The sequence below is a fragment of the Nelumbo nucifera genome, chromosome 7 (genome assembly GCF_055504915.1).
Source record: "Nelumbo nucifera cultivar China Antique chromosome 7, China Antique-T2T, whole genome shotgun sequence".
NCBI lineage: Eukaryota > Viridiplantae > Streptophyta > Magnoliopsida > Proteales > Nelumbonaceae > Nelumbo > Nelumbo nucifera.
The window spans coordinates 3,000,616-3,014,266 of NC_142655.1; the positions used below are offsets into that span (position 1 = coordinate 3,000,616).

Below are 13,651 nucleotides of genomic sequence, written 5' to 3' on the forward strand. Positions count from 1 at the left end.
TAAATATGATCATATATAATTAAATTGGGTTTGTATTCAAGCTGATAATAAAAGGATCAAGTTTGGGTTACTTTGATTGAATCATATTTGAATTCAAATTTGAACAAGATGATGCCGTCTGCAGTGCTATTCTTTTGTCCAAATTTCATATAGAATTCGATTCATTTAAAGGTGATCTGTGTTTAATCAATTATAAATTGGATGAAATATAATCCACATTATCCATGAAAAAAATACAGATCCAGACCTATTTCTTCTGATATGATCAGATTCGATTATATTTAACTACGTGGTGCTTATATCTATATAAAATTTACCTTCAAAGACATCCGATATATCTATATAAAATTTACATTGATTCTATCGATACAGTTGGATTAAATGTTATATGTTTACTAAAGTTATAGATTTAGTTAATGAATTTATTTTCAGTTCCTTTTATTCGTGATATATAGTATCAAAGTTTTTTCATCTTATATTTTTTTATTAGTATTAAATGAAATTTATTAATCTATACTATGATAAAGTGGATATTTATATTGATTTTAATGCAGTTAAATTTAATATACAATATCTACCATTTATTTGGTGCAATCCCCCCAACCCCACCATGCAGAATTTTGATATATAACCATATCCAATACACCGGTTGGCTGGTTACAAGTTTTGATATAATATTAGGCGGGTTCAAACCATCCGTGGACTTAAATTAAGCCCAACGTGAATTCTAGCTCGAGCTTGGATTTTGCCCATCAAAATTACATCCTTAGTTATGAGTAAGGGTGATCATTATGGGCCGGGTTGGGTTTTGCACTTATGATAAGGGTTAAAGTTTAGGTTCGGACCTGGTTTGGTTTAGGGTTCTGGGCCTGTAACATAAGCCCTAACTCAGATCTACATAGGTCCGGGCCGGGCCAAGTCTAATTTCGGGTTAATGTCTTTCATATATAAAACATTATATATTTATAATATTTTATATTAAATGATATAATGTGCATATAAACTTTTATTTTATATATTATATAATATAAAATATTACATATAATATAAATTATACATGTCATGTTATAATATTTATATAAAATATATAATATAATGTAAAATAACATGTATACATATGTATATATTATACACAAAATGTATAAGTTTAAATATATGCAAGCCGGACCGGTCCTGGGCTGGGCTTGAAGTATCAAGCCCAAACTCGACCCTAAAATTTATGGGCCTAATACGGGCCCGAGCCTGGACCGAACTTAAACACAAAATCTAGACCCAGCCTGAAATTTCGAAACTAAGCTTATGTAAACTAGACTGAAACGGACTGAAATGATCACCCCTAATTATGAGGGAATTCGGATCGACTCCGCACACGGTTCCGGAGATCCCAACTCGCTTCTGTAATTTGGGAGCATACCGGAACACAGATGGAAGATGCGGGTTCAGACGCATGTCCCATTTGGAATCTTTCATGATGACGACGATTAATCAATCGGAGTTGGGACTGCAACAAAACATGTTCAACACCCTACCAACGTGATCTGACACAAAACTGGGACTCATGAGATGTACTGATTATTGGTAGTGCGTTGGAACGTATTTTATTGGCAGGTGATCCGGACTCGATCAACCGAATTACGACCAGACGGTGGAATGGATGCTTTGAAGCGACATCTTAATGACATCTTAATGCATGAGATATTCCCACCGTATATTGGGAATATCTCCCAATGACATCTTAATGCACGGTGAGATATGAACTCATGTTTCCCGGGTAAATTTCTAAAATCAGGAACCTCTTTTTCCGCTTTGGTTGAGGTAATTATTTACTTTTTATTTTTTTGGGTACGATAAAAAAGGGAGGTAAATAAATCTAAAAAAGGAGAATTCCAATTCACATTGGAGGGAGTGAGGAGGATAATTGGACACATGTTTATGTCCCACCGATTCGCTGACCAAGGAATCAGTCAGACATTCTCCTCAACTCTCTCAACCGTTGAACCTGCTTACCCCATGCCATTAACATTCACTCTGAGAGTTTCCACTGCCAGTTCAAAAGCCTGTCTCATCTTGGAATTCCGAACCAACAATTTCCACCACCACCATTGTGACATTATTGGGGCCGTAGATCCTTTTACGAAAACAAACGGCCGGGATCCGACAGTGAGAAATTTGAGGTTATTTCCTTTCTATAAATTTTAAATAGTTTTTACCAGAACAGAGGAAGAGGAGAAGAAGAAGAAGAAGAAGAAGAGGGGAGTTTCAGTTTCAGAGTCTCCGACGAACAAAGAATCCGAGGTTTCAGAGGTAATTCATTGTCGTCCATTTCAATCTTCGTTTGGCATTTCAGTCTATCGATCATTTGGAGATTCAGCTGTTGAAATCGATCCATGTAAATATGCATAGATAGAGTTTTTTATTTTTTCATATGTTTTTGTGATCTCGGTTCTGTTTTTGACCTTTTTCTTTGATTTTCAATGGCTAATACAATGTAGTTTTCAAAAAGGTTTCATATTGGTTCTCATTATGGATCTGCATTGGCTGATCATTGGTTTGAATTTCTATTTGCATTGACTCATAAAATTTTATTCTCAAAAAATGTTTCCTATTGGTTCCCGCTCTGGATTTGCATTGGCTGATTATTGGATTGGCTAGTAATAAAATTTAGTTCCTTCATTTCTTTTCCCGTTTGAATCTTGTTCGTGCATTTGCATATTCCGGCCGGTTCTTGTTGATCCATCTTTCTGGCTTGTTTTCTGAAATTGGAAGGCTTCATCGTCTGACATCCCTTCGATCATTGTTGAATGCTGATGTTAGTGTGTTTATGACTTCCATTTCCTGGATTTAATCAGAATTTGTCTTGGATAAACTGTCCATGGCTATCTGAGTATCTAGTGCTGAAAAATCATTTTGGTTTAAGATAAAATATATCTGCTTTGAACATTTGTTAAAGGATCGATGGCCTTTTTGCCCTATTCCTCAAACTCTCACGGCTCCCTTTCTCATCCAGTTTTGTTACGCTGAGTTCTTGTGTTGTTTTGAAATCATTGAACTTCTTTTATTTTTTATTAGATTGCCAGACAAGAAGTTGCATTAACAAGATAAAATATAAGGGTTCCCTTATCAACTAACCCTTCAATAAGCTGTTAGCCATAAATCAAGCAATGTTGGTGGACAAAGAAGTGGAACTGATTACCGTGGGTTATAGATTGGGCCTTGGTCTCCTTATGATTTTGAAAGGTTAATTGGGTCAATACATCTTGGTAATTCAATCAAACTGGTGTAACAATGACGAATGAGTGCCATTGTCTCCATGCTTCTTTAATTGTTTTAATCTAAATTTGGTGTCTTTTGGTGACTCAAAAGCAGGTAATAGAATATGGCAGATGGTGAAGATATTCAACCTCTCGTCTGTGACAATGGGACAGGAATGGTCAAGGTACCCAAACCGGGATTTATTGTAATTCTAGTATCTAGATTCTATCTATGTTTGGCAATAGCTGCTTCTCAAGGAAATTTGTATTTAATGAGAGTTGGTTTTTATGCTTACAAGTTTGGAACTTATGTGTTGATTCTTGTAAAATTTTCAGGCTGGATTTGCTGGAGACGATGCTCCAAGGGCTGTTTTTCCCAGCATTGTAGGCCGGCCTCGTCACACTGGTGTGATGGTTGGTATGGGCCAGAAAGATGCCTATGTGGGGGATGAAGCTCAGTCTAAGCGTGGTATCTTAACTTTGAAATATCCAATTGAGCATGGTATTGTGAACAATTGGGATGACATGGAGAAGATCTGGCATCACACCTTCTATAATGAGCTCCGTGTGGCCCCAGAAGAGCACCCAGTTCTCCTCACTGAAGCACCTCTCAACCCAAAGGCTAACCGTGAGAAGATGACACAAATCATGTTTGAGACGTTCAACACTCCTGCGATGTATGTTGCTATTCAGGCTGTTCTTTCCCTTTATGCCAGTGGTCGTACGACTGGTAAGGAAATTCATTGGATTTACATATTATTATTTTTGGTATTATGAAGTGGTAACATGTGGATGCTTGCATGGTCGTAGGTATTGTCTTGGACTCTGGAGATGGTGTCAGTCACACTGTTCCCATCTACGAAGGTTATGCCCTCCCACATGCCATCCTGCGTCTTGACCTTGCAGGCCGTGACCTGACGGATGCACTGATGAAAATCTTGACTGAGCGTGGGTACTCCTTCACCACTACTGCTGAGCGTGAAATTGTGAGGGATATGAAGGAGAAGCTCGCTTACATTGCTCTTGACTATGAGCAAGAGCTAGAGACAGCCAAGACAAGCTCATCTGTAGAGAAGAGCTATGAACTGCCTGATGGGCAGGTGATCACCATTGGTGCTGAGCGTTTCCGATGCCCTGAGGTTCTCTTCCAGCCGTCCATGATTGGTATGGAAGCTGCTGGCATTCACGAGACGACATACAACTCTATCATGAAGTGCGACGTGGATATTAGGAAGGATCTATATGGCAACATCGTCCTCAGTGGTGGCTCCACCATGTTCCCAGGCATAGCCGATAGGATGAGCAAGGAAATAACAGCATTAGCACCCAGCAGCATGAAGATCAAGGTTGTTGCTCCACCTGAGAGGAAGTACAGCGTTTGGATTGGGGGTTCCATCTTGGCATCTCTCAGCACTTTCCAGCAGGTATTTATTGTCTTCACTCTTCAGTCTTCAGTAGTAGTAGGCTAATAACAAACATATATATTAGCATTATATATACTTGGCCAGAAGGCAAAGGCAATTGTTTGCAGATTGTCTGATTACATGATTTTATTTTATTTTTTCCCTTGCTGCAGATGTGGATTTCAAAGGGAGAGTACGATGAGTCTGGGCCATCTATTGTGCACAGGAAATGCTTCTGATCATGCCCAGGAAAGGAAAGAGGTTTTGAAGACAAGTACCATACGTCGGATAAATATTGCTTCTGATCGATTGTGCATTGCCTGGAAATGTTTTGTTTCTTCTTTTTATTTCTATCCCATTTTTCTCTCATTCCAAAATGGGACATTGACCTCAAAGGGGCCTTAAATCCCATCTTTTTCATTTTTATTTCTTCCTAGAAGCTATATGTATTAATAATCTAACACTTATTTGTTTCGAGTTGAAGCCGGGTCATTATCCATAACTTTTAGGTGTCCTTTGATAAGGCCAATAATCATAACTTTTATTTCTTCCGTCTCAAGTGATGATTTATGTCCACTGGAAGGCATGTGAAATGAAATGAAATCATTCTATTTCTAATTTTAGTTGGCATTTAAAACCAGAACTCCTCTTCAAGAGTTGTCAAGAAAATGTGGTGATAAAGAACATTCATTTATTGAACTCAGAACATCTGTTTTAAGAACCAAAAATTGCTAAATAAATATAGTTAGATGAATCTCCATACTCTGCACGACTGCACTTAATCTTAATAAATGTACGTAGGACGTAGACAAGAGGTTTCCAGAAGCTATCTGGACAAGAGAACAAGAGGTTCTATCTATGGGAAAGAAACAGATAACGGTTAAATGATAAAGATCATGTTGATTATTATATTGCTGCAAGTAGTATCCTTTATCCAAATTCAAATTCAAATCTCATGTTTACATAAAATCAACACGTATTTATCAGTAAGTTGGATTGAATGTTTTGATGTTAATCATGGATTCGTCTAAATAAAGTTGTTTCAAGTCACTTCATTACATAATATGCAATATCAAATTTTATTTAGTTTAATTTATTAATTCTCTACATCTGCATCCAATCCCAGTCCAATTTAAATTCAATGGGTAATGTTTAATTGAATTTCTGATCTAATCTAGGTATATCTTGAAGCATTTATGCTGAACGTTTTATTTGATTTGGCTTTCTAAATTAGGTTTTATCTATGGTTGAATTACACACTGTCCAAGTGTCCAGAAGAGTGGTATGAGCCATTGGGCCGAGTTCTTTACTTAAGTATGAAAACTAAATTAGATTTGGTTTGCCATTAAATTAAAGGATATGGACTAACTTTTTAATTTGAATATGAAATAAGAAGATTTTAAGATAGATTTAGGACCTATGTAACTCTGCAGATATTTTTGTTTTGAATAATATAAATACATATATACATGTAATATGTATGTAATATAAATACATATATCTCACTTTTTCCTTTTGTGAGTGAATGTTAATTTACATTATAGTCATTTATTTGTCTATAAAATGGTCGTTTAGATCATCTGTTCAATACATGCAGGAAAACTTACTCAAATTCTCTCCATACTGTATAAAACTAGCCGAAATTTCATTGGTTTTCAAAAATAGGTTTAGACATCCCATATCATTGAACCTACTTTATAAAAACCAGTGTTATAACACCAACTATGCATCATGTGCAATTAAGTTTTATTTGGATTTAACTTTTATGACCTGTATAAAACCCAAGAAAAGTATTTGCTTTATGTAATAATAATAGGCAAGGTTTTTAAAATTGGATAGGACAGGGAACCGTTTTGGGTCTGGTTCCTGGGTCAAATGGTCCAATCATCTAGTCCGAATGAATTGACTCATTCTAATAAAAAATAAAAAAAATAAAAAAACAAGAAAACAACCAAATTTTGTTGTCTGGGTCGATGGTTTGACCGCACAGGTCAGCAGTTTACTGACCAAATCAATGGATTTTGGCCAAAAAATGGATTTTGGGGTGAAATGGGACTGATCATGTGACTAGTTCTTGTTTTTTCTGGTCTGACTGTCCGGTTTGATCCGGCTTTGAAAACACTGGTAATAGGCATGGTTTTCAAAACCGTACCAGAAAAAGGGGAATTGGCCACCTGACCGGTTCCGTTTTCCCCAAAACCGTTGATTTTGGTCAGCGAACCGCTGAACTGGGCGATTAACTGTTCGAATCGTTCAAACGGTTTTGACCGTTTTTAATTTTTCTGTCAGAACGTTTCGAACGTTCGATTTGAATGATCAGACCGTTTGACCCAGTAACCAGACCCCTGACCGGTTCGGTTACCGGGTCCGTTTTAAAGACCATGGTAATAGGTGAAAACGTATAATGATGATGTAAGGTGTCAATTGGCTAGTTTGTAAGGTTTTTCACTAACAGAGACTTGGGATCAAATCTTGCATGTACCAGCACAGGTTTAGGGGATGAGCTACCTTGCTATGTAGGTCCATGGAGCAGAAAAAAAAAAAAAACTCCCCACTAAATGACAAAGGATGCATGATGTATCTATCTAATTTAAGGTCCAAAAAGATTAAAACTATGAAGATCGTTTTCATAGGAAAACAATATTCTCTTTGGAAAAATCATTCTCTAATCCTAGTTCTATGCTGACTTTTTTATTCAAATTCGTCTATACTCTTCCTAGATGGTTGATACATTGTGGCCTAGGCGAGGTAAAAGGTATTTTGATTTCAATGATTTTGTTTTTTAAAATTTACTGATGTACTTGTTTTTGTTTCAAGAGAACGAAATCAATCATGCTGTTGTAAAACACCCCCTAAGAGAGTGTTTTTATTTGTTTTTGAAATTGCCATATCAGCAAAAAACCAAAAACGTGTTCTTGAACTCTGTTTTTGTTTTAAAAGATAAAAACAAGTTGGTTTTGTTTTAAAAAAAAAGAACAATACATATTTTTTTTGGAAAAACCAAAATGAAGGTTTTTAAAACAGAAACAAACTTTGTAGTCATAGAAGTTAAATAGTTTATGAAACAACGTATTAAATAACTAGATGAAAACATATTTTTTGAAATAAAAAATTCAAGAGCATAGTTTTTAGGTTTAGTCCAGAAAAAAAATACATACACAACTAAGAATATGTTTTCTGTATTTTCATTTTGAGAAACAATCTATTTTCAAAACCAGGTGATTTTGATTTATTATTGAAACCAACAAGAAAAAGAAAAAGATTCATGTTGTAGAACTCCTCCTAAATATTTTGAACTTATGAAAATATCTAAAAGCAACATGATAGCATTCCTTAAAAAAGCACTTTGTTAGCCCATGTGAGGGACATGTAACAGAAGGAGGTCTCAACCATGCAAACAAAGTGGATTTCTTATAAGCTATTTTCTGTAAAGTAGAGGAAATTTCAGTCGGTTCTAAAAGTCTATATAAAGTTGAAGTGCTTTTCCTATAAAATGTATTGCATTGCAGCTTTGGCCCCCATAAGGGTGAGGTGCTACATACCAGTTTTGTGGTTAGTATTAGCAGGTTGAGTTGAGTTGCCACTTGCCACATCCACATGGGACCGGGCCATTTGCAGAAATGCTTTCTTTTCTATGGACTTTAAACCGTGCCTTCTTAATGGAAGGGATACAAGCAGACCACCTAGACCACACACATATATATATATATATATATATATATATATATATATATATATATATATATATATGGGGCTAAGTGCTTTATGCAAGCCTAGGCCTGACTTCTGACTTAGGCCCACACATTAGGCTTAATCGAGATTCAAAGTATCGATGCAAATATTTTTATTAAGACTCAGTTTGGAAGAAGTATAAATATATACAAAAATATAAGATTTTGCACTCTACATTTTTATATTTATACTCAGTTCAGAAAGAGTATAAATATAAATATAAATACGTACAATGTACATATATACAAATTACAAGGTTTTTGCACTTTATATATTTATATTTATACTCCTTTCATACTGAGCCTAAGTTTCAGTAAATACCATATAATATTTTTTAAGTCCATTTATAAACTTTAGTACAGTTGGAACACTAATGGGTGAGGGAATGAATCAAAATTCAAGGGAAGAAGTATGAAGTAATGAATCATAGGTGGAATTGTTGGTAAATAAAGCCCAAAATCCTAATAAAAATACCTGAGGTGGACTGAACTCTAAATTTCCCTATATTTTATTTAAGTTCACAGAGTGGTCCTTACACCCACCTTACAGTACTTGCATCTGTATATTATACAGAAACATCTCTCCATGAATGAAAATATACAAATACGGAAGATATTCCCGATATGTGGCTGTAACGTATTATGAAGTTGGCGTGAGGGAGAAATCCGGACTCACGTATTAATACTTCTAAATTTGAACTTGGGCCTAAAATATAGGCCAACCTGGCTCAACCCCTGATGGGTCCGGAGCCGGACCATAATTGGTAGGGCATTTTTTTTTGAATCCCAAAGTTTATTCTCCAGGTGGAGGGGCTGCGTAATTGGTAAGACTTGGTAAATATATGTACAGCATAAATATGACATGGGAAACAGTCGTATATCTTTCAAAATTAAGAATAAAAAATATGTGAAAAATTCAGTCAGACAAACATAATACGGCAAAAGATTGATCAAATGCATATTCGTGTTCAATAAAAAAAATTAAACATAAATATTTTTAGAAATTTAAAAATATAGAAAATGAGAATTCCGAAAATTGTGGTCCTCCATATTTTAAAATCCAAAATATTCGCATATTACATATTTTTCCGAATAATTTACATGCTTAAAATGCGTATTTTACATGGATTTACTAACTATGGTTTGACCAGACGCTTAATTTGGGCTGGGCCTGACCCCAACAAATAGAAAAGAAAATGGGCTGGGGCATACTTGTCTCATCATCATGGCTAGAAGTAATCAAAAGCATGCCTGATCTCGGACTAGGAACCAGCTGTTTCCATCGCTCTGGTGACGCGTCATTGGGGCCGTAGATCCTACTTTTAAAACAAACGGCCGAGATCCAGCAGTATGAATTTGTGGTTATTTCCGTTCTATAAATTTTGTAATTTGTAGTTTACCGAGAGAGAGAGAGAGAGGAGAAGAAGAAGAAGAAGAAGAGGAAGAGGAAGAGGAAGAAGGGGGTTTCCGAGTCTCTGACAAACAACCATTTCAAGGTTTCAGAGGTAATTCATTATCATTTGTTTCAATTGCCATAGTTAGAAGAGCATTCCGATCAATTGCCATTATCGGAATCATACAACTGAGGAGACTATAATGATTGTTTTAATGTCCATTTCTTTTCTCTATTTGATTGTTCGAATCCATGGTTTTGGTGATTCATTTGTTGAAATTGATCCATTGAAATGTGGTTAGATCGAATTTATTAATTGCAGATCTCCATAATAAGATTTTAGTAACAGAGTTTGCGGATTTTCATTTTTTTTAATTATCGTGATTCATCTTTTGACCTGTTTTTTCATTGTATTGGTTCATACAATATAATTTTCTAAAGGGTCTCCTGTTGGTTCTCGTTTTCAATCTGCATTGCTAATTATTGGATTGATTGGTAATAAGGATTTAATCTGTTAATTTCTTTTCCCCGTCTGAATCTCCTTCTGCATTTGCATTTCAATTCCCACGGTTCATGTTGACCCCAAAGACTTGTTTGACGAGATTCGAAAGTTTCTTTGTCTGGCATCCTGCCAATATTGTTGAAATGCTGCTGGTAGTAATTTTGACCTCTATTTCCTGGCGTCAATCAGGATTTCTCATTACATTCAACTGTCCATGGTAATGTAATGCTAAAAAATCCTTTTCTTTCAGATTATATCTGGCCTGATTTGAGTTAAAGTATATCTGGCTTGAACAATTGTTAGAAGGATATTATTCAAGTCTTGCGACTCCTTTTATATGCTTGGTGTTCATCCATATGGTAATTTATATTCGAGATAAAATTTAGATGTCAATCTTTTCAATCTTGTCCCTTTTGCATTCGTTTTTATTATACCAAGATCTTGTATTCTTTTGAAATCGGTGAACTTCTATTACATTTTTATTGCTATTAGATTGTCAGACAGGAAATTTCATTAACAAGAAAGTGTATGGGTTCCTTTACCAATTGCCCATAGCACTTTCATATCTCAGATGCAACTGACTGATTGTATAAGATGATCTGCATCTTCTATTTATTGGTAAAAAGTAAATACATCTTCTAGTTGACTAAATGAGCTATTAGTGTATGAAATGTTACATGAAGAGAAATCAACTAACGTTGGTGGGCAAGGAAGTGGAACTGGTTACCATTTTTTACACACATATTTTTATATAAATTACTTCTACACCAGCTTGAATTTGGTGCTTTTTGGTGACTTACTAGCAGGTGATAGAAAATGGCAGAAGGTGAGGATATTCAGCCTCTTGTATGCGACAATGGGACAGGAATGGTCAAGGTACCGAATCAGAATTTCTTGTAATTCTAGTATTCAAATTCTATTTTTATACTTAGATATAGATGGCAATAGGTGTATTAAATGAAGATTAGCTTTATATTATATGAATTTTGGAACTTACATGTTGATTCTTTTAAAATTGAAAACCTTTAATTTTTCAGGCTGGATTTGCTGGAGATGATGCTCCAAGGGCCGTCTTCCCCAGCATTGTAGGTCGCCCCCGCCACACTGGTGTGATGGTTGGTATGGGCCAGAAGGATGCCTATGTTGGGGATGAAGCACAGTCTAAGCGTGGTATCTTAACTTTAAAATATCCAATTGAACATGGCATTGTGAACAATTGGGATGACATGGAGAAGATCTGGCATCACACCTTCTACAATGAGCTCCGTGTGGCCCCAGAAGAGCACCCTGTTCTCCTCACAGAGGCACCTCTCAATCCAAAGGCTAATCGTGAGAAGATGACACAAATCATGTTTGAGACATTCAACACTCCTGCGATGTATGTTGCTATTCAGGCTGTTCTTTCCCTTTATGCCAGTGGTCGTACGACTGGTAAGGAAATTCATTGGATTTACATATTATTTTTGATATTTTGATATGGCAAGTGGTAACATGTGATGCTTCCATGTCTGTAGGTATCGTTTTGGACTCTGGAGATGGTGTCAGTCACACTGTTCCCATCTATGAAGGTTATGCCCTTCCACACGCCATCCTGCGTCTTGACCTTGCAGGCCGTGATCTCACAGATGCCTTGATGAAAATCTTGACTGAACGTGGTTACTCCTTCACCACCACAGCCGAGCGTGAAATTGTGAGGGATATGAAAGAGAAGCTTGCATACATTGCTCTTGACTATGAGCAAGAGCTAGAGACAGCCAAGACGAGCTCATCTGTAGAGAAGAGTTATGAACTGCCTGATGGGCAGGTGATCACCATTGGTGCTGAGCGTTTTAGATGTCCAGAGGTTCTCTTCCAGCCGTCCATGATTGGTATGGAAGCTGCTGGCATTCACGAGACGACATACAACTCTATCATGAAGTGCGACGTGGATATTAGGAAGGATCTATATGGCAACATCGTCCTCAGTGGTGGCTCCACCATGTTCCCAGGCATAGCCGATAGGATGAGCAAGGAAATAACAGCATTAGCACCCAGCAGCATGAAGATCAAGGTTGTTGCTCCACCTGAGAGGAAGTACAGCGTTTGGATTGGGGGATCCATCTTGGCATCTCTCAGCACTTTCCAGCAGGTATTTATTGTCTTTAGTAGTAATAGCATTAGACATACGAATGCAGGTCAGAAATTGTTTTTGGTAGGCAATGCATGTTAGCATTATACTTGGCCAGAAGACGATTGTAAAATGTCTGATTACCTGAATTTATTTATTTATTTTCTTTCCTACAGATGTGGATTTCAAAGGGAGAGTACGATGAATCTGGGCCATCTATTGTGCACAGGAAATGCTTCTGATTATGCATGGCAAGAGCCAAGGTTGAAGAGATGCACCTTGCATCCGAGAAATGCTTCTTATCATGCATGTTTTTAAATGCTTTCTTTTTCTTTTCCATCTATTCCGCTTGTTGTTTCTTTCTTCTCCCATTCCATTGTTGGGACAATGACCTCGAACTCGAAGGTACCTAAAAATCAATTCTTTTTTTTCGTTTTTTCATTATTATTTCTTCTTAGTTGTGTACTAATTCTGCTTTGGTTTGGGTTGAAGCGGATTTTGCCATTACTTACAGTGTGTTTTGATTAAAACCAATAAACATATTTCTTTCCAGGCAAACTGACAGATTTCTGTCCATTGTCAATTTTCTCTCTTAATTCTTAATTCTTATCATGCATTGTCAATTTATTCTCTCCCCTCCCGCAGAATGCCAATTTGATCGGTTCCTTTTTACTTGCTATGGTATCATTGGTTGACAGTATAAAATAAATTAAGTGCTTAAGTAATGACTCGTCTCGAAGCCGTATATTATCATTTTGCTTGTCATTCAAATCCACGCTCAATCTACGGTTTGCCATTATTCAATAATTGTTCAACAAATCAGATTATATAAATCTCGCTTTCCAGTATCCTAAAATTGGAAAGTTTGACAAGAACGTTGAACCTCAAAGGCTATTATTAAAAACTACATTCTCAACCTACGGTTTTAGAACACATTGTGCACCAGTAGTACTGGGTGTATTATTGAGAATGTAAAGCTCTTAAGATGTTTACTTGGTCCTGAACGTATAACTAGAGGAATAAATCTCAGAAAGTGGTTAAGATGTTTACTTATTCTTCCCATTAAACTATATGCCGTTGGATTTAGTAACAGCAGAACAGGTGCTCACTTGACATTTGGACTTCTCAAAAGTCCATTTTTCCCTTTCAGCTGTTCAGGTGAGAATGAAAGTTGAAATATATTAAGGGAAAAATTAAGATAAAATAAAAACATGAGATGATAGAACTATATTTAGTACTTTAAATGAGGGTGTTTTATCAACTT

General features: G+C 36.2%; 2 protein-coding genes across 4 annotated transcripts; both read left to right on the plus strand.

Annotated features, from left to right (window-relative positions):
* Window positions 1-1,947: 1,947 nt before the first annotated feature.
* Window positions 1,948-5,272, plus strand: LOC148790097 (actin-like). Its single transcript, XM_088891061.1, has 5 exons — window positions 1,948-2,304; window positions 3,367-3,436; window positions 3,588-3,981; window positions 4,062-4,675; window positions 4,828-5,272. The coding sequence occupies exons 2-5, from the start codon at window positions 3,377-3,379 to the stop codon at window positions 4,891-4,893; spliced, it is 1,134 nt and encodes a 377-aa protein (XP_088747187.1). The 5' UTR covers window positions 1,948-2,304; window positions 3,367-3,376; the 3' UTR covers window positions 4,894-5,272.
* A 4,463-nt stretch (window positions 5,273-9,735) lies between these two features.
* On the plus strand, window positions 9,736-12,945 carry LOC104597559 (actin). Of its 3 annotated transcripts, none has more exons than XM_010259174.3 (5): window positions 9,736-9,890; window positions 11,084-11,156; window positions 11,318-11,711; window positions 11,795-12,408; window positions 12,564-12,945. In XM_010259174.3, exons 2-5 carry the CDS (start codon window positions 11,097-11,099, stop codon window positions 12,627-12,629), a joined length of 1,134 nt encoding a protein of 377 aa, XP_010257476.1. In that variant the 5' UTR covers window positions 9,736-9,890; window positions 11,084-11,096; the 3' UTR covers window positions 12,630-12,945. The 3 variants fall into 3 exon arrangements, with proteins under 3 accessions (XP_010257476.1, XP_010257475.1, XP_088747188.1); XM_010259173.3 differs by having other exon boundaries at window positions 11,087-11,156; XM_088891062.1 differs by lacking the exon at window positions 9,736-9,890 and adding an exon at window positions 10,536-10,639.
* The last annotated feature ends 706 nt before the right edge of the window (window positions 12,946-13,651 follow it).